General features: G+C 39.7%; 1 protein-coding gene across 3 annotated transcripts in view; it reads right to left on the reverse strand.

The window, feature by feature from the left end:
• Nucleotides 1–1,063: 1,063 nt before the first annotated feature.
• Nucleotides 1,064–21,570, reverse strand: part of SLC38A1 (solute carrier family 38 member 1) — a 67,790-nt gene continuing 47,283 nt past the window's right edge. For all 3 annotated transcript variants that reach the window (XM_028123089.2, XM_028123087.2, XM_028123088.2), the window contains 12 exons: nt 20,433–20,506; nt 18,913–19,005; nt 18,517–18,598; nt 17,454–17,536; nt 15,524–15,582; nt 15,285–15,401; nt 13,976–14,055; nt 12,314–12,414; nt 9,928–10,046; nt 9,020–9,161; nt 8,822–8,919; nt 1,064–7,064 (listed from right to left, as the gene is read on the reverse strand). In XM_028123089.2, coding sequence (XP_027978890.1) covers nt 6,963–7,064; nt 8,822–8,919; nt 9,020–9,161; nt 9,928–10,046; nt 12,314–12,414; nt 13,976–14,055; nt 15,285–15,401; nt 15,524–15,582; nt 17,454–17,536; nt 18,517–18,598; nt 18,913–19,005; nt 20,433–20,506 — 1,150 coding nt within the window. In that variant the 3' untranslated portion in view covers nt 1,064–6,962. The remainder of the gene's footprint in view (nt 7,065–8,821; nt 8,920–9,019; nt 9,162–9,927; nt 10,047–12,313; nt 12,415–13,975; nt 14,056–15,284; nt 15,402–15,523; nt 15,583–17,453; nt 17,537–18,516; nt 18,599–18,912; nt 19,006–20,432; nt 20,507–21,570) is intronic.

Raw genomic sequence — 21,570 nt, forward strand, 5'->3', positions numbered from 1 at the left:
CAGACTATCCTAAACAGACAGAACACAATTATGAGCCTAGAAGGTAAGCAAACAGGTCTGAGTTGCAAAGTTAGTAAACTCGTAGTTTATTCCATAGGGGAAATAGAGAATAACCCTTACCCAGACAATTACATGTAAAATAGGGCAGAATAGAATCGTACTGGCAGACATTCATGGAATGATAGTAGAAGAAATCAGAATTTTCAAAAGCACTGGAGGATTGAACCTTTTGATTTAGAACAAAACCTGCTCATATGCTCAATGGCCTTTTGGATGTTTGCATTTTGACAACTGCTTGAGTTTGAAAGTAATAATTACACTCTTTGCCTCTGGAGTTTTGATCAACAAAGGATTAGACAAAGAGATGCATATGGATAAAAATATCAGCTTTATTGCCAATGAAGCTAAGTTGGAATACACAACTTGGACTCCTGTGCCCCAAATTTCCAACTTGAGATCCACATGTGCACCTGTGCTCTGCAGAATGGGCTATCATCCAGGCAGCTCGGGGAGAGTCAAGAAGGGCCTCATACCTGGTCATACTATGCCCAGGTTGTTTCTGTACTAACCCCGTCTACAAAAGGAATCTGGGTATCAGACTCTGGCCATGTCGCTGTTCTATAAAACATGCGGGAGGAGCCAGGGATGGATAGAGAAAAGGTCAAGCTGTAGAAGCTTTCCCCTTAGAAGTTCCAGAGAAATGGAAGTGTTGACAGAATTTTCTGTGTTACAGGTGGCTACAATATGAGTAGAGGAAGACTAGAGTCCCTATTACAACATAGTACAGAAAGTGATATCCATAAAGATGAACCCGAGTTTAAAAAGAAAATATTATGTTCAGCCTACTCTGATTACAAAGAATGGAGAAAAATGTAATCTGTTTCAGATCGGATATATTTCTATCAGAAGTATTTTTTTTTAAGTTTGGGTACGTAAATATGAGCTTTCATGAACGTGTAATGTTCTAGAACACTGACAAATGTGTGCAAATCTGTCTCCAACAATCAAACGCCCCCCCCATTTTAGTATTGCATCCCAAAAGAACGAAGGTAAAACTCAAAAATACTTTTAGTTCACATTTTTAATGTTTAAAAACTATGTTAACAGAGCAATTATAGAACAGAATTTCTTATATTTCTTTATTTACACCACATCCTGGGGGGGAAATAAACTATTTGATTAACCATGAATAGCAAAGTTTTGTGACTTGTGACTCACTTCTATCACCCATCTGAAAGTCATTTACAAGTTTTTACATTAATAAAACAGTGGTGTGCTACACATACTGGACTTATATGAAGTCCAAAATACAACTGGACTCTGGAGAGTGGATTACGTACCAATGGTCAAGATTCAAGTGTTTTGGGAAAAAAATGACTTAAGACAGTCTATGTTGGTGTCAACACTGAAAATGAAAGGCAAACATGCAAGACTTTCAAAAGCTGATAAATAAGATAACGGTCCTTTTTTTGTCCTTCAAATTTGTGCTCATAGTTAATGTTCAGGTTTTTCCCCCCTTTCAAAGATCCCAAAATTTGGGAAATGCAGCAGTTCAATTTAATTTTGAAAAGAAAAATTCTCCCCAACTTCTGTTTTCATAAATACTGTGTAGTGGTATCAGTGTTAACAGCAAAAGAGCATTAGGAAGAAACAGTTTGCCATTTTGGGTATATCTATTTCTATATGACAATAATTTGGGTCTAAATAGTCCTTATTTGTAGTTCAGAGGATTATCTCTTAAATAATTCATCTTAATACCAGTATAAGAAATCAATGCAACTATTTCTCCGACATTTTGCTTTCTAAACAATTAGGTAAGAGTTTTAGATTCCAAGTTTACACTGAGAACGATGTTACCTGGGTGAGAATGTAAATTTTTCTAATTCCCAAACAAAACCACTAATATCTATGACAACATTTATTCTTGATATGCAAATACTAGATTCTTGATATGCAGACTTTTATTTCAGTGTGGGTCAACAACTGCAAAAATATACAGCCTCCTATTTATTTACAACATATTTACATACAAATGAAGTATTTCCTACAATAAACCTCAGCTGCATAGATTCTTCCTTTTAAAAACACAAATTCAAGCCTGTAGACAGATGGGCCCAGTTCACAGCCCTTCCTCTGAGAACACCCTAAAGGAAAATGACCTAGCCTTGTGAATTTTACAATTTTCAAGAACTTTCCCTTTTAGATTTAGTGATATTTTTCAGTTGTTAGCCACCCCATTCCCAATTTGTACCTGAAAGCCCTATGTCATCACAAATAATTCACTGTGTATATTTTAGAGGAAGTATGTTCTGTTGCTAAAGGATTCTCAGATCTGCCATCTCTCAGGAAAACCATTTATTAGCACTAGATACAGTCTGTATCTTCTGTGTTTTGAGAGTGGCTACAAGTTGATAGTGAAGTGGAATGGAGGAATTCTATTCTTAAAGCTTCTGCCCTTTTCTAAGCCTCAAGCCATTTACATTGATAAACTGAGGGAAACTCGTGGCTTTTGCTCTGAGCCGTAAGATCAAGTATCTGATCATGCCCTCAACCTCTTTCCCCACCCCAATAAATGTGCCGTCCTGCATTGTGATCTACTGAAATGGAGCCAAGCTCTACATCCTTTTCTGAGCAGTTTGTAGATGCTTTATGCAGTACAGACCTTTCTAGAGAATTCACTTTAAAAGGAGGACAGGCTCAATCATTACACAATGTGCACGAACACAGTGGAGAGCTTACTCCTGACATGAATTCAGTATTTCACCTAAGGCTGCCTTTACAAAGGGTGCTTTCTTTTCCTTCTCCGCAAAAACAAAAACACTTCACTTTCATTTCTTCACAGCTTCAAAAAATGTCATCTTAGTGCACCTCAGCCCAGGCAGACCCGAGGGCAGGCAGCCTTGTCGACTGCACACCAGCACCAGCATTTCCTAGGCACCATACTCTGAGGTAGGACTAATGGGGAGAAAGAAATGAGAGACAAATTGACCTGGAGTGGTTCTCACACTTAACATGCATCAAGATCAGGCGGAGGGCTTGTTCAAACCCAGACTGCTGAGGGCTTCCACTCTGAGCATTTCTGATTTCATTAGTTCTGGGTGGGGATCCAAACCCTGCATTCCAACATGTCCTTGGGTGATGCTGCTGCTGGTCTGGGGACCACACTGTGAGAACCACTGGCTTAGAGGCTTGAGTCCAACTCCAGAAGGAAGTCAGCTGTGGGGGACTTTCTGATGTGTCCTCTCAAACACAGGAACCTTACCACAGTCCCTTGTCCACCCCCAGCCCCATGACCATCCCCCCTGGGTGCCTTTCTCAACAGGGTCTGCAAATAGAAAGAAGGAAAGTCAGGAGAAAGCTTTTTTACACCGATCTGATTACTAGGCAGTTAAACCATGGTTCACTAGCATGAAACCCATTAAAAGTGCTGTGTGCTGACTTCAAGGACTGGCACACGGGAGAAGTTATGCAGCAACATCCTGTTCTGTAATGGGCAGGGGAAGAGACAACCTATAGGAGCAACAGGTCCTATAAACAGAAAGGTCAGGCCAAGCCTGAGACCTCCAGGCAAAAGAAGGGATACCAGCTGAGGAATGCCACTGGCGGGTTCACAAGAGGCCCCTCATCGTCCTTCCCCTCCTCCTACCACAAGGTTCTTCGGTGGCCCTGGACTTTTTCTTCCCCTCCTTTGCTGGAGACCCTGCTTCAGGCCCCGCTGGTCTCCACTAACTGGTGGTGACCCTACCCCCACCATCTGGAAGGTGGCATGTGGCTGGCGTGGGCAGTCCAGATTCCATTAACAGGAGTGATGTACTCTTGGCAACTGTGAACAAATACTCCTTAGAAACAATATTATTTTTGGTGGTTAAGGCTTTTTAGCCATCGTGTTATACTATCCTATTCTGCTAAATGATGGGTCTCATCATCTTTTCTAGCTGCTCTGGGGGCCTAAACACCACGTATAACCTGGTTTTTAGAGGAAAATACATTCCAGGTTGCAAACAACCACCTAACAGGGTTTTGCAACATGATCTGCTTATAAATTGGGGATAGCCTGTATTTAACGAGACTAGATTTCTTTCCTTTACACCCTTTACTACTCCACTCCCAATAAGTAACATTAGGTAAATTAGGGATTTACAGTATATTGTGTTATAATAACTAGAGAACAGTTCTAAATCCAAAGTATGAAACTGGCACTGTTCACTAGTGTTAAGGTTCTATCTACCAAAGGAAAACGTGCTGCTCCCAATGGCTTAGGTATAATATTCTTTAGTCTACTAATTTAGCAGAAAAACTTCTATAGCACTTGACTGCTGTTTAAATTCTACCTAACATCTGTGATACATGTATTTTTGGCTACCAGTTCACTATTCTGAACAAGAAGAATTATTGCAGTACACTTTACAGCTAATCCCACACAAATGATGTATTTAATCCGTGGTATTTGACAAATTACAGTAGGGTCTATTATATTCAGTCAAAAATAAACTTAGATAAACATACAAAGAAGATTTTTAAAAACCTGCAGTATCACAGACATCAACAACAATGTGCCTCCTCTAAATAAATATTTTAAATAATAAAAATTCCCTGTACTGACACATAAAATCCAGAGATCCAAAAATATCACTACCCATCCCAAGAGTTAATGATAATTTTCTAAGTTGACTTTGTGTAAAGTGTAGAATGAATTGTTATAAATTAATGAGGAAAATAGAAAGTAGCATAATATCACTTGCAAATTCAACTAGGTATTTTTTTTTAATGGAGGGTCAGTCCACTACCTGGCTATTTCATTACTCGGTGCCCTAGACAAGGTTCCCAGGGCCAACAGACTTGTTTTGCTCAGTTTCTCTCCCTGTTCATCCAATGTGGAAGACATTGCTGAAAAGGACAGAGGTGGCTATGGACTTTACTAGGTTAGGTATTCACGTATGGGTAGGTATTCATATCTAATTACCTGAACTCTGACCTAACGAGGATATAATTCTGGAGCAGTACATTAAAAGCTATGATGATCCTACCAAGAAATGCAGGAAATAACCTTTCCTTCTCCCCCAAGAGGATCACAACAAGGTGCTTCGATGCCTGCCTTTTCTACGGGACATTAGTCTGTAAAGGGGGAGGGGACAGTTCCCTGTTACTCCCAGTGAATGGTGAGCAAAGGCCTTTGGGGATTTGAGTGAGGGAGGAACAGAACCCAGAGCTAAGTGCTTGGAAATCCTGCCAAGAGTCTGCGATTAGATTCTACTTATCTCTGGATAAGAAATCTGTGCTTGGTGAACTATGTGTTTGAGAAATTCAACTGGAATATAAATAAAACACAAGTCCTATTTCAAGAGACCAGCTCACAGAGCACAAACATTTCTTACTGTGTGATAGAGACAGTCCAATCACAGGTGATGGTCCAGCTTCAGGAGGATTCGGTTTTGGGTTTCCTTATTGTCCCCCAACTTTCCAAGCTATGCCTTGTCCCCAACGCTCTTCTTTTTCAGTCTCTGTGTAATTTCCTTCCACCCCCTTTAGGAGATAGTGGGGCTAGAGTAGGGGTGTGAGGCAACTCTGTCCTCTTGTGTGGGTCATGTTGGGCAGGGTAATGGCCCACACTTTGGTTAGGGACAAGAAGAGGAGACAACAGCTCAGGCACCAAAGTCCCCATCTGAGGGAAGGAAGGTACACTGATTCTGTCACAAGTTCTTCTCAAAGGCTATCTCTGAGGGTTCTTTTCCTTTCCTTTTTTTTTTTTTCAAGACTGAATGGATTGTTAATGGAGAAGAAATAGGAATGAGGCTTATTTAAGGTACAAAAATCTTGTATTTGTAATAACCTAAATTTATAGATATAAAACAAGTCTTTTAAAGACCCCCTAAAGTACCCAATATAAAACAGGAATTACTTATCCTAGATCATCCTTGGTTAGATACACATTATTCCCTGTGCAAAAAGCTGGTGGACATGAGTAAAAGCTGCTGGGTTTATAATTTAAGAAAGTGTTTTTTCTCCCTTCAACACTACAGGTGTAGGGTTGAAGGCTATTTGCATCACAGGAATATTTTCTTAGGCATTTTGTATGCTCTTTTTGTAATACTCGTGCTTCTCAATTTATTACAAAGGTGTCATGGGTCTCCCACAGTGGAAGGTGACTCAGATTAGAGTAACTTTGACACAACTGACCAAGAGGGAAACAAAACTTCATTTGCTAGATAACCCAAATGTGTAGTTTAAGATGTTTACCAAGGTTAAGAAATCATTCTCACCCCCTTTCCAGCAAAGAACACTCATTGGAGAAGGTCTCTGACTAAAACAGGATGTAGTACCAGTGAGGCCATTGGGCCAACCAGAGCCTGGCTGCCAGGTTGATCAGGGCCACCTCAAATGTTGGGTAGGCTCTGATCCTGCAAGGGCACACACCCCGTCATTCTCTCATGATTATCCCTGTGTGCTATGTTAACCAAAGTAGGCAAAATATTTATGAAACCATTTTCTTTTTCTGTAAAGCAAAATAACTATATACAATTCGAGATTCTTTTCTCTTCTAAAAAGGTATCAGTGGCATGAGCGTAACATCGGCAGGAAAATTATTTCAGAACCTTGGACGCATAATAAATAAACATGATCAATGATTATGTTTTCAAAGTTCTAAGGGACCATGAAGTCACAAAAAATAGAGTTAGGACTGTGAAAAATAACTGACTGTGAAGAGTACTGAGAAATACAATTGCATGAAACTTAAAAAAAAAAAAAAATCCACAATCCTTAAATTGATCCCAACTCTTAGGGGGACAGGAACCATTATAGAAACAGGTTTCTGTTTTGCTACCAAAGTGTTATTCCATTTTAAGTATCCTGTGAATTTCTGTTTTGCTTCTGTAAACTTGCGAAAGAAGTGATGAGAGATTGCTGATGTGTGGTGATGTGACCGAGCTGCGGGCCGGAACGTTTCCTGTCCTCAGCTGGTCTCAGTGGCCTTTGTCACTACTTGATGAGCAGGCCCAGTCGTAGATGACCAAGGGAATGCTGACCAGGGAGAACAACACCCCCAGGACCAAGAAAAGGGCAGCCTGGAGCAAAATAAAGGCATGGGTTATTTTCAGGGAAGCCAACATCTCCCACATACACCTGGGAAAAAAATAGAAATGCTTTTCCCTCTCTTTTTGTGTCCCCTTGTATTTGGAGTTTGTTACAACCATTGCTGAACAGTGAGAATCATTCCAAGATTGTAAGGATCTGATTCTCCAAGGATGGGAAAACAAGAACTAGCTATGCAGGGCCATCCTCCATATTTTGTTCTTTGACTTCACGGTCATCTCAGAACAAATCCATTCTATAACTCACTGGGTATCCTTACAGTTTCTTTCAAATTAAGATTACAACTAAAAAAAAAAAGGCCTTTGAAAACATAGAGGCTGTTTTGTTACTTTTTACCAACCAACCAAGGTTATCAGTGGCAGGCAAACATTTCTTTCTGAAAAAGTGGGGAAAAAAGATATAAAAAAGCAAAGTCGATTTGATCAAGTGAAATAGGAAATGGGTGTCCAGAACTAACTTATTGTAAGGGTTGAGGAAGGCCAGAAGGGGGGACAGGTTACTAAAACCAGAATCTGGAGAACATGAGATTAGAAATTGCTTGGCCTTCAAAGTATCAAAGGAGAGCTTTGCAGGGAGAAGGACGAAGTAACATGAGACCCAAGGGGGCTGGACTGGAACCTGGAGGGCAGAGCTAAGGGAAGGAGAAGAGGCAAATGGGGTTGTACACGGGCTTTCCATCATAGGTCTGGTCTAACTCCCCGTGGGGCCCCACATGGACAGGAGCCCTTGTCTAATGTTATCTGCTAGATCCTACTACCAGTTTTAAGGTAGGAGCAGGGTTGGGGAGGCCCAGAGAACTCATGTGCAACAGGCCTCTAAGCACTTTCAGATTTAATCTGAATATATTATACTGCTATGCCAGAGTAACTGCTCCTTCTCTGTCCTTGTGGAGCCCCTCCCCTACTGGTATGAGTTAGAAGGACTTGGGACTTACGGTTTCAGGGATAATCCTTTTGGGGAAGTAGATGCTGTACCAGCATCAGTGTTGCTTCTCCTAAATGCACAAGGATGATCCCTCCTGCCTGCAACTCTCACCCAGGTCTGTTGACTTGGGTCATGTGTGCAACTGGAGCACTTACACTATCTGGGAGGGCAGCTGAGAAGCCTTCTCCGAGGCCAAACAAAATGGTGCTCCAGGAGGTACTCAGGCAGTAGGCACATCACCCCTGCTTCCCTCACTCGCTCCAAGTGCACCACCTTCAAGATGCCTTTGAACTTCACCAGACCTGGAAGCAGGAATCCCAATATAGAAAGGTAGTTTCTGAATCCAGGTCTGTTGTTCCAAAATATTTCTGTCAAATCATAAGAAGGCTCTTGAAGCAAACTCAGCGGTTTTAATGAAGACATGCCATGTGCCCTGGGCTGTCGGAGGGAGTTTCGGGGCTAAGAATGGTACAGAAACAGTGGGCTGCATTAAGTCTTCGAGTCCCTTTCCCCTTCCTAGCTTGTTAAAGACAAGGCATCGCCAGAGATGCAGGATGACAAACGTCCAGTTTCCCAGATGGCCCTACCCTAGCTCAGAGCAAAGGCTAAGGCACAGTAAGAATAACACATTTTGAGAGAACAGATCAGAGTCTGATACGATATTTTAAATCTCCCAAAGGGGAAAACTACAGGACTGCTGCTCCCCCTCTGAGGCTGCTAAAAGTAGGATTAGGTGGACTATTCATTTGGTAAATTTAAATGAAAAACCAATCAGAAAAATTAGAGTCGCTGGCCTGAGACATACCCAAATTCTTTGAGTTCCTTTATCTCCATCCTGGCTTGTGATTTTTAAATAAAGAGATGAAGGAAGAATGAAAATAAGCATATTAGCAGATGTCACTCCTGTAAAATAAGAAAAAAAAAAAGGAAGTTGTTACAGTGAAATTTTAGCTTTCTAAACAGCTGTTGTAGAACGATAAGTGTAAAGTTCATAAAGCCGTACCTACGACCCCAAAAATGTCCTTCATGGAGGGTATGAAGATCACCAACAAGTTGATAATAACCAAGAGTATGAAGGTAACCAAGATATGACGACATAAATTAAACTTTGTTTTCTTAGCTAGTTCAAATAAAGATGAACGAACCTACAGGAAAAGAAAACAAAGGCTCTGTGAGGACCCCAGCATGCCAACTTTCGCGTCCTCAGTAGAAACTCACGTCCTGGTGCACAGGAATCTGGGAAATGTTTTGTAAAACACTGTGCAGTATTATAGACAGGGGGGCTTGACTTAAGGAAAGTCTGTTTATTTAAAAATAGGTTTGCGGGTGCCTGGGTGGCTCAGTTGGTTAGGCGACTGCCTTCGGCTCAGGTCATGATCCTGGAGTCCCGGGATCGAGTCCCGCATCGGGCTCCCTGCTCAGCAGGGAGTCTGCTTCTCCCTCTGACCCTCTTCCCTCTCGTGCTCTCTATCTCTCATTCTATCTCTCTCAAATAAATAAATAAAAATCTTTAAAAAAAAATAAATAAAAATAGGTTTGCTCTGGTGGGGGATAATTTCCATTTGCTCTGGTGGGGGATAATTTCCGTTTTTATCTATGACTAAGTATGCTCCTCCGGTCCCTTTCTGTTCTCTCATCATGCACAAGCAAGATCCAAACACTTTGTCTGCATTTCTTTGTGAAGAAGGAACAGATTAATGAGAATTAAGATTCATCCCAGCAGAGCCCGCCCTCTCTCACTGACCCTACTCTTTCCAAAGAGCCTTAACCGAGTCTTGGGGATGCCTCCCTGGTACCGTTCCAGTGACACCGGGAAGTTCCCGCAGCAGGCTTTCTCTGGAGCAGGCTCAGAACACGAAGGAAGGGCGGGACCTCAGCTTTTCTTATAGGGCCCTGAGGCCCGTTACTCACCGTGAAGAATAACACGGGCACCGTGAGGATGACAGCAACAATCACAGCCAGCCGCACTGTCAGGATGAGAATGTCATCTTTACTCTGGTACTTGTGAAGGAGGTCCGACTGCACCTTTTCTAAAGCGAGAAAAAGAGAGTATTGAGAAAGAAACAAGGCACACTGCTGAATGACAGTTTATCTGAACAACAAAGAACTTGCAACCAAAATAAAGGGCAAGGGAAGCAATGTTCTGGGTGTTGAAGTAACTATTAAAACAATTTATGAAGTTGAGAAGAAAAATGCCCTGTGTGAGACAGGCTCTGCTTGTCCATATGTAACTTTAAGAGGAATTTACAGTCATCGCTAGAAGCAGCTACACAGTGTGGGGATGCTCAATTTGTACTGAATTCAATCTAGGCGTAAACTGGGGTTAAAAGGAACATACAGTTGAAGCACAAAACCCTTCTTCTTCTTTTTTTTTCTTCAAGATTTTATATTTATTTGAGAGAGAGCACGAGTGGAGTGAGGGGCAGCGGGAAGAAGCAGCTCCGCCCCCCAATGAGCAGGGAGCCCGACGCAGGACTCCATCCCAGGACCCCGGGATCACGACCCGAGCCGAAGGCAGATGCTTAACTGAACGAGCCACCCAGGTGATCCGCACAAAACCCTTCTTAATCTAGACTTTCCCCCACTTGGTGCCACTCATCAAACGAACTTCACCACCAGCAGGAAAGAATTCTCTTCCATGTATGCTTTTCTTATTAAAAAAAAAAAGTATCTAGCTTATGTACCACTTTGAACTTATTTCTTAACTCTGAACTTCCGAACGTGATTTCAAAGACAACCAAAGCTCTAATGGCAGTCCCTGCAAATGCTCACTGCTTTGACAAGAGCTTCTTCCCCTCCTGCCATGTCTCCTATAAGGTCTTCTCACTGTACCAGTCTCAAGGTTCCGAGGGTGGAATTCCAATTCTATTCTGTGCCATAGATTGGTCCCAGTTTTGGAAAAGGGAGCCTAGGTTATAATAAAAATCTCACTAGTTCTAATGTTCTTGAGTCAAGATTTATAACCATCTAAAAATAGCTGAGCCTTTTTCTTTAACCAAAGAGTATAAAAGGGTTTGGCATTTTATTTTACGGGGGGGAAACTATGGATTTGCGAAGAAAACTCATGGTGTGGACAAGGTAACAGTGAGATTGTTCAACGAACATGAAGCTCTCCCTCCCTCGTTTTACCTACCCCCAGCCCTGCAACTCTGCAGGGAATCTAGAAACACTATTTTTATGCCAAACTTCAATATGGCATTTATGGATTCATCAGACAATGCTGTCTGCCATTGCTTGTGAAAATGGTAACAATACAACTGTATAACCAGGGTAGCCATGCTCTCCAGGCTGAATTAATCATCTCCAAACGAGCTTAAATTTTGAGACATTTGTGTTTATGGAAAAAAAAATGCCTCAAAGAAATATTGTTTAATAGAGAACAATGTGAGGTATATGTGTTTAAATTTAAATCAGGTCCCAAATTATAATGGTAATAAAAGATGTTAAATACAGTTTGAGGGTCATTTGAATAGGAGAGGATGAAGACCTAATAAAAGAAGGAAAACTATTCCTACAGGGCCAATAAGTTACAAATGAAACCCAGTTGTTCTCTTTTTCAGATTTCATTCCTTTGAACCTTCTCTGCCATTCCTTCAAATCTTTGCAGGGCTCCAACTTCCAGTGAACAATCAGGCGTTTTATTTTTAATTAACACAAGTGTCATGGGTGTAGCACTCTGCTCTTTCTCACTTTCAACATCTGTCTCTGTCTCTCTTCTCTATTAATGGAATCTGACTCAATTTGCAACAGCAATTAGGAGAGCCTTCTCTGGTCTAGTTTTAAACTTTCCTCAGTAAAGGTGGCATGCTTATAAAATGCAGTGTCTTTTATGGACAGTATTAGGAGAAAAAAATTACAGTATCTTGTTTCAGTAATTATTCTATTGTGCTGTCTGCACAAATATGTAAAGGAATCATCTCCATTTGCTTTATGTAGACGAAAAGACCAGCAAAATCAATAGGTAGATTTGTTGCTTTTTTTGGGCTATCGTGTTAAAAGTTATTTGGATATTGGGGTGCTGGGGTGGCTCAGTCGGTTAAGCAGCTGACTCTTGATTTCAGCTCAGATCATGATCTCAGGGTCCTGGGATTGAGCCGCGTGCACTGGGCTCTGGGCTGAGCAGGGAGTCTGCTTCAGGATTCTCTCTCCCCCTTTGCCCTTTCCCACCACACGTGCATACTCTCTCTCTCAAATAAATACATAAATCTCTTTAAAAATGTTAAAAGTTATTTGGATACTGATTTTCACTAATTTATTTACAAATACCTCTATTTATGTGCTAACAGAAGTCACTTACCATAGAATGTCAAGTAGCCAAAAATGGCAGTCAAGAAGTACATAACAAACATGGCAAAAAAGGAGATATTGGAAACCATCTGCATCTTTTTCTGTGATCGACTAGGAACAAAGATAAGGGAATTTTAAAAATTAAAAACCATGTTACTGAGTTTAAGTACCGGTGTTAACACTGAATACGAACAACTTTCTATCAGGCTAGGGAAAATATGACCAGCTGAGATTACCCCTCTTCCACCTCCCCTGCCCCCAGCAATTTAAAATAACTTCTTTTATACCAAACCGGTATTGTGAGAGAGATTCATGGCACTACCACTACCAATCCCTCAAATGTCCTTCCCCATTCTTTTGAAAGAATATCAGGTTCTCATCTGAGGGCAGAGAATATTTTTTAATATTTGTTTTTGATATTATCTCCACACTCAGTATGTACAGGGAAAAGGGCAGAATAAATTCAAATCTCCCAGCCCAGAGATCAGGGGCAAGGCTAGAACTTGACCTCAGGTGTTCTGTTGCTAAAGCTCTTATTTAGTTTCCTTTTTTCCCACTGAGTAGCTTCAGGGATGCACCTGGAAGTCTATGTTTCCAGAGCAATAAGTACCCAAGTGATAACAACTGTGATGATGAAGGGCTCTATCTCTTAAGTCAAGTTTAATCTGGAAGTTTGGGTGAACCTTTAAGTTTCTTCAATGGCCCAATAATTCATCTATAAGACTTGTACTCAATAACAGACCACGATAGTCATAACATTTGTTTGTGTCATAACAGGAAAAATTGAGAGGTACACACACATCAGAAAATTACAAACTAAAAGCTGGACTATTACATTTAAAAGATGTCAAAGACATCTTTTAAATGTCCTAAGTATAGGATCATAAGGTAGGATTAATGTACACATAGGTAGATATAGATATTTCAAAACTTACCCATATATCAATTAAATATGAAAGAGGAAGAGTCATGAGTGAATCAAAGCTAAATGATACTTTATTTTTCAATATGGAGACAGCTATATTGTATATCTTTTCTGAGCTTAAGACTATGCCATGAAGACTATTTTGATCTGTAAAGTCTGCTAACAGTAGGCTAAAATGAGAACCCAGGAGGAAATTTATAAGCAGGACTTTAGTTTTCTCTAAAACAGCAATCAAAAACAAATCCATAGAATCATCTTAATAGTTTAAAATTAACAATAATATTCTCTTGGCCAGTTTGTGGCCTTAATACTAATTTCTTTCTGCCTGATTTCACAGCCTTTTCCCTCTAAACCAATACGAGGCAAATCAGACACAACACATTCTGCAATTTATACATGAATCTATTATTACACACTTGCAAAATAAGCATAAGTGACATAAAGCAACACAAATACTTGAACTCTCCTAAGTAATATAGTATGCGAAAAACCAATTTAACAAAAAAAGTCCACATAGTTGGCCACTTTATATATTTACAGCCAAAACAAACTGCAGATTTCTGATTTTTCTTGTTCTTTTTTTCCTTTAATATAGTACTTGCTCAAGAATGGCCGAAAGTAAATCTTGAAGCTGGCTGATGAGTCCATGGGGGTTCATTATACAAATCTATTTATTTTAATACAGTACTTGCCTACTAATGAGGGGATGTAAAAAATAATTAAGGTAAAAAAAAGCAAATCTCTTACTCTTTAAGCTCACTGTAAATTGGCAGGACTGATGGGTGGCAGACAAAAGCAAACGCAATGGTTGGTAAAGCGTACACGGTCTATTTGAAAGAGAAAAATAAACATTAAGAAGAAGCATTTTTTACTCTAAAAATTATTCTGCTCCAATATTTCTGCGCTGTCGTTTTCTTTGACAGCTCTTCAGAATCCCTGGATTAGTCGGTTATTAGGAGGGCTTTAATACCAAAAATAGAAGCAGCCTTTCTAAGAGAGCTTATCTAGCTTGAGATGTGAGGCACTTGGCACACAGGGGTTTTAGGTTCGCCTCACCTACATTCTATTTTACTGCCTCAGGCAAAGCATCATCCCATATTTACATGGCACTGGCCAGTCACCAGGCACTTTCCCTGCATTATTTCATGGAGTCTCTCCAACAACCCTGAGGAGGAGACAGACCACTGATGCTCTCCCAACTCCCTCCAACAGGTTAGGTGACGCCCAGGACTTCTCCTATCTCTGTTCCACTGCTCTTTGCTCTATAGGGCCCATCAAATCAGACTTAAAAGATGGCATCTAAAAAGACAACTACTTCCTCAGTCACTACTTTGGCTGTGTCCTTAGAGTTGCAAGAGAGAGAGAGAGAGAGATCTCTTTAGTTTTCTTAGATAAGACTTTTTAAAACTCTCAAACTCAATACAACTTCTGATGCAAAAAAAAAAAAGGAAGAAAAGTAACATTTCTCATGCTTTAAATCTGTGCAAGCACTGGACCAGGCCCATTCTAAAAAAAAAAAACCCTGTGAGAGACAGAACAGAATCCTTGTTTTTCACATGGGGTTTGGTAACTTGTGGAAGGATTTAAATCCAAGCATGATTGGTTCCATAGTCCACTGCTCTCCATGCTATTAGCAGCATCCCTACTATATGAAAGTTTGCTAAGCGTCAATTTGTGTATGTGTATTTTGGTATCTGTATTTCAACTGTGTGAGCTGGGGAAACTTGAGGGATGCCTTTCTGTCACCACCAGGGAAGAGCAGTGCGCTAACAATGGCATTAATCTGTTTTTAAAGATCTACAAGGAAGAGAGGAGCTGAGACAATGATCCAGAAAGAGATTTTCACAGAGAATGCTTAAGGTTGTCCTTTATGTAAACTGGATAAGAGGAAGCATGAAATGTAATATTTGCCTATTTCTCAAAGGTCTCCAAATTATGGAATTTGGGAAGCAGTGGTATGGCGCTCTATTGAGAATGATTAATTACAACAAATATGAGAATGATAATGCTCTTAGTAAAATGCTCTTTTTTATATTTAAAAGATAAGGAAACTTACCTTTGAATTGAAGGTGACATATTTTGGCGTACACATGTCAGGGTTCGTTAAATTAGCACTTATTGTTGAATTTAGCTCCAGAACAACGCAGGAAATCTGAAATTTCTTGTAGATAACCTGGTATTAAGAAATATAGGAGAAACAATATAGACATTATCAAATAAAGCCAAACAATGAATAACTGCTGCATGGCATTGTACTATGGCAGAACCAAGCCAACCATTTTCATCAGCACTTACCACTATCAGGAAAAAAACCATACAGCTCAAAGAAAACCCACTAGTATAGCCAAGATACCCTAAAAGAAAAGTTGAAAAAATTTATTGTTATTATTTCACATATCACCTTGTTTCTTTCAATGCATTATTTATTTTTTTTAAGATTTTATTTATTTATTTGATGGGGAGAGAGTTAGTGAGAGCAGGTACACAAGCAGGGGGAGTGGGAGAGGGAGAAGCAGGCTTCCCGCCGAGCAGGGAGCCCGATGCGGGGCTCGATCCCAGAACCCTGGGATCACGACCTGAGCCAAAGGCAGACGCTTAACAACTGAGCCACCCAGGCATCCCTCCATGCATTATTTCCAGCATAGTTCCAATAATATACAAATATGCCTATGTGAATATAAGATTTATTACTTGAGAGTGCTCCTTTATTTGGCAAAATAATGGTGACTTTAAATAAAAATATTATATTACCGCTTTGATTCCCGTTTTCCCTGATACACTAGACAATGCAGATTCCCAGACAGGGAAAAAAGAGCCTCCCAAATTTGGCCAGAGCTCTCTGTTGCTCTACTCTGATGGAGTTGGTTTTTTTTTTTAAAGATTTTATTTATTTATTTGACAGACAGGCAGCGAGAGAGAGAACACAAGCAGGGGGAGTGGGAGAGGGAGAAGCAGGCTTCCCACCGAGCAGGGGGCCCGATGCGGGGCTCGATCCCAGGACCCTGGGATCATGACCTGAACCGAAAGCAGATGCTTAACGACTGAGCCACCCAGGTGCCCCATCTACTCTGATGGAGTCTTACGGCCAAAAGCATTTTCTCCTTGATCTACTCGATAGTTCTTTATTATGGACTTATTGTGTACGTACTGAATATCAGCTACGTAATACTTCTCATCCCAGATGAGGGGCATACAGAGAGGAGATGAAGTGATTTCTAGGCATAAATTGAGCATCTGGGGATCTTCACCTTGCTCCCCTTGAAGTCCCCCAACCACTGTAACTTCCACAAAGGCAGAGGCAGAGTAAGTGGTCTCTGGGAGGTTGCACTATTCTCATCCCTGGAGAAGAAGAGCCCTTCCCTCCTTAATCTGAAAAGAGCTACATGTATATATACAGAGAAGCCAAAACACAGACCCAGAAACCAGAAAGTTAAGTCGTTTTTAAGATCTACTTCTAGATCTTACATAACAGCTACAGAGGCTTGATATTTTTCATACAAAACAAAACACTATGGTTAGCAATCATTTGGGGGAAGAACTTTAATCTAAATGTCTTCCTTGAATTAGCCCAGAATTAAAGGAAATGCGTTTTGGACTGGATTGCAGTCTGGCCACATTATTCAATGTATACAATTCCCACAACATGAGACACACTTGTCTCCAAATACAAACATACACACAAAAAATGTCAAAACCAAGTGGATAGGACTTGGTGATTATCTGCAGCCTTTGACTTTTCCCTTCTCTCTTTCCCTTCAGTGAAGCAAATAATTGAGATTGGTTAGACTCTGATAATTCAAGAGTGATTCATAATACTTCAGGGGATAAATATAAGCAACTTCCTGTTTTGATAGTAGATTTGAAAATCTACTTCTCTAAATAATCAGGATACTTAAGACCTTGTATAAGGAGAATTCCATTTTCTGTACTTTTCTCAGAGTAGCCTGTAGGTTGTGCTATCGGATATGGCACTGTGTCTGTTGCTGGTCCCAGAACCTCACTGCCCCCCTCTACAGCTCAGTAGAGGGATTGCTTAGGAGGTCACATACTGACCAGTGGTTTTATCCCATATTAAAGTCAAGCCTGATTAATACTTGTAATGTATCATTCACTTAATCTTTACCCTACAAGTGAAAGTAGAGGGGGCAAAGTTGTTCATTTTTATTAGGTTTCTGACTCATTTGGGCACTGTAGAGACTATGATAAAAGCAAGCTCTTTCCTTACCTAAGTTCTTCAAGAGACACAGAGGGAGGATTATGCCAAAAGTAACTACCACCACCAGAACTCGGCCATCCACATACCAGGCTCTGAAAAAGGCATTTAAGTGGTTGGGTCATATTTCCGTAGAAAGTCACATTTTTTCTCAAATGTAAATTTCACAATATGTTTTAATGAGTTTTTACTATTATTAATTTTTACCATTAATTTCTATCATTATTCAGGTTTATCCAAACACTTTAACCCAACCACTCCCCATTTACTATTGTCTCTCTCCCAAGTGATGGAAGAAGGGATTTTTTTTCCCTCCCCCATCAGCTAAATGTGGCATTCCTCTGAATAATTTACGTGGTTTCAAAGCTGAATGCACACACTGCATTCTGTCAGATCACAACATGTCTTATCAATTATTTAAGGAGAAGTTCCTTTTTGTTTTGCTTGGCTAATACCATTGAAAAACAAGTCAACACAGATAGGCATCGCTTTCTCCCTAACCTCTTGTATTTGACCTTGAGTCCTGATGACAGAACAAGAGGAACTCTGGCTCCTATGATTCTCCCTTGAAAGAAAACAGAAAAACTAAGACTGACAAGAACTGTTAAACAAGAAGGAGTGAAAACAGCAGATGTGCCAGGTGTAGCTCCAACATTTTCCAAGCTTATCTTTAATGAAGTCAGCTCATGTAAATTTTGCTCCCTTCTTTAAGAAAGAGACTAGGGTCTTAATGTTTTTGCGTGTTCCACTTCTGTGTTAAATATATGTCTGTGTTAAAAATACTCTGTATCCATTCTGTTTTGTAGAAACTAGATATAGATTTCAGGCTCTCTGGGAGAAGCAGCATCTACTGTTTGCAGCCTGACAGATATATCTACCTTTTAAATGCTCAGAGTCAAATGGCTTTCATTTATATAACAGCCCCAGAGAAATTTGATGGAACAACAAAGTAAGAAAAAAACAACCCGGGGAAAACTCAGGTGCCTCCAGTTTTCATAAAACAAAAACTTTGGTTAGCCCACATTTACATTAAAAATATTTTCGTTATCTTACAAAAAAATGATCTATAACTTACGAAAATGCCTCTTCCTTTCCCATGAGAAACTTTATGGCAGAGGGTAGTTCATTTTTTACTATGAAGAGGTAGCTCAGCATTGCTAGAGGAAAATGAGAACATTTTTAGAAAGAAGATACTAAGGCTCATGTTGCAAGCTATATAAAAGGCTACCAGCCTGTTCTTAGACTGACCTTCAGTAAGACACAAAGACAGTTTTAGCTACTCAGTATACTTGGTTTTAAATGAGTGACTGCTCTTACTTTCTGCCTTACTTTCCATGTGCCATTTTAGCAATGAGAACGATACTGCTTCCATTTTGTTAAAATTCATGCGGCCACCCAACCACCAGAATTAGAAAAGATAATAATATTCACATACTTTAAAGTTATGTATAGAGAAGCGTGTTCTTTTTACCTCCAGTGTTCTGTAGAGAGGTGGCTCCGAAGATTACAAGCTTCCCTGTGGTGCCAAAGACCTGTTCTCCCAGCTTTTCATAAACCATGCAGCCTATTTAAAAATCATAGTTGAGAACACAAGAAATGACACAGGGATCTAAAAGTTAAAGAAAGCTAATATTTCCTCATTCTATGGACTATTCCCCAAGTTATTCTGTCTTTCTCAAAATCATACACATAGCCTTTTGGGCTTTGCAAGGGTTAAGGTGTTTCAACCTCGTGACATTTTAAAATGTCAGAAATGACCACCATTTCTCCTTTTTCAGGTTGGCTACAAGAGCATTTACAATTCAATTATTAGGTCATAAAAGGCTTATTTTTAACTGTCTCAAAGAGTCTTCCTACTTGGGGAGGAGGGGGGAAATTCCTACTCTGATCTCCTTCTCAGTCTGGTGCATATCATTAAAGTAAAGATTTGATTTAAAAATAAAAATCCTTATAGTTGGGACGAAAGTTTCCTTTTGAATTAATTACATGAACTGATGAGGCTAACAAGGGATTATTTTAATAACATTCCACGAATGCCTCATGTGTCCTAAACACAATAACAAACATATAATAGTCAACACCAGAACGTTGATCATTTGTAAAATTTAGTTCAAAGATATGCAACTCAGAAAAGAAACCAACAGATAAATCTGTCAAAAGAATAATTTGGCTACAGCAAAATCCTAACATGTTCAACTGTCTCATCTCAATAAATACTAAACTGCTAAACCATCCATTAAAAAAACATGTTTATATTTCTTTATAATAGTTCGGTTCACGTTTTCAAAATGTTCACAGAAAGCAATATGGGTCAGACTATAATTAAAACTTTGTTTAATCTCTCATAAGACTGGTGTTTAAACAAGACAATGGTAGATCCTCGATCTATTACAAAATGTCCCAGTTAAATGGAGTTGTCTCTGTACAGTAATAGTTGGCCAATGTGGTTTTAGCTAAGGTAAAAGTCAAAGTATTACGAACAGAATCCATTTGTCCCAGGAATAGAAAATAAACATTTCAGGTATCACACTCCCCAGAACTTGGAGCCTTTCCACAGCACCCTCGCTCCCACATTGCCTCGGGTGTAACATTTTCTCCTTGGAATACACACACAAGAGAATGAAAGCTCCGTTTACTTTTAAAATCTTAAAGTCTATAATATCAAAACTTGGGATCCTTGTTCTGAATTTATAAAGACCTAAGGAAAAATCAAAGCCTTTCAAATGAAGTCATCTTAAATTAGAAAAACAGGTATAATTGGGGGTGTGCTTTAAATGGCAACACTATTCTCTCAGTGTTCAAGACAATTTAATTTCCATGGTGCTGTGTCTATTTCTCTGGGTAAATGCCACCAGAGGTTTTTGAGGGACTGTAGGTCAAAGTACTCTTCAATAATCAGTTGCTGAATGGGGAGGATATCACTCGTCCACAATATCACCATGCAAATCATTCACCCTGGCTTTAACAAAATTAGACATATTATCAGCTTACCTGTTTCCTTTGAACAGATCAAAAGAAGGTTTATTGAATATATAGATAGCAGTGTCACAGAAGTCAAAAGTATCCTAAAGCAAAGAAAATAAGTCTTGTAATAACTATAAAAGAACATACTTGGATCTTACATTTTAGAAGGACAAAGGCGTATTTATATGGTTAACACTGTTGGTAGCATCCAAATTCTGGAAACTATTGGTCACACCCTCTTTTAAAATCCTCAATAAAAATGTTCTACCAAATAAAGAGCTACTCATTAGAATCTGAGTAACCCTAACTGTGCAAATCCTCTACATTAATTCAAAGCCTAAATAGCTCTCTGAGGTCATTTCAGTTGAGATGAGTTTCAGACAGTATTATGAAAGAAAGCTTTTATGGTCTATGATGTACTTTCTGTTACATCCCTGTGAGAAAGTGTGAAAGAGGTGTGGGGCTGGGGGCGGGGAGGGGCTGAGGGAAAGGCTTGTCGATGACCATGTAACTTTAGGCAACTTGCTCAATTTCTCCCATCCCTAGATTCCTCACCTATAACATAGACACAAGCTAAATGAAGTCTAAGGTTCTTTTCATCTAATTACTCTGTGGCTATTTTTGAATCTATATACTGGACCACTAAGATAATTCAATTTTTTTGCACCTGGTTCCTCTTAAAGACTAAGCACTTCTTTTAACTGATGGGAAAATTTTGACAAGCAAAATGAAAAGACTTTTTTGAATGACGAACTCATGTTTTTGTTTTAGTACATCTGGCTCATTATCAAACCCTCCTCAAGAAAAAGCACAGTTAAAATGATGTGGGAGATTACATAGATTATTTCTGAATCATTTGGTTAAAACAGACTTGGTAATTGAAAATAAAGCCTATTTGCTAAAAAGAAAAAAAAATTCCAGTCCCCCAAATGAAACCACTCACTCCCTGATGTAGGGAAATATATCCCTAGAACAATATATTAGTGCAATTGATTCCACATTTGAGTAATTAAGGCAAAGATTTTTCTAGCAAGTGCCATTGAGAGGTACTTGGTGCATCATTCAATTCTCTCTGTGTGGGCTCTCTCTTCCCAACCCCATCCCCCAGCCCACACACCCACTAAACCACTGTCCTTGGGCCCAGCTCAGATGTCACCTCCTTAGG

This window comes from Eumetopias jubatus, unplaced genomic scaffold, assembly GCF_037043125.1.
Source record: "Eumetopias jubatus isolate StellerSeaLion01/CBP00866 unplaced genomic scaffold, mEumJub1_p1.0 scaffold_8, whole genome shotgun sequence".
Classification (NCBI taxonomy): domain Eukaryota; kingdom Metazoa; phylum Chordata; class Mammalia; order Carnivora; family Otariidae; genus Eumetopias; species Eumetopias jubatus.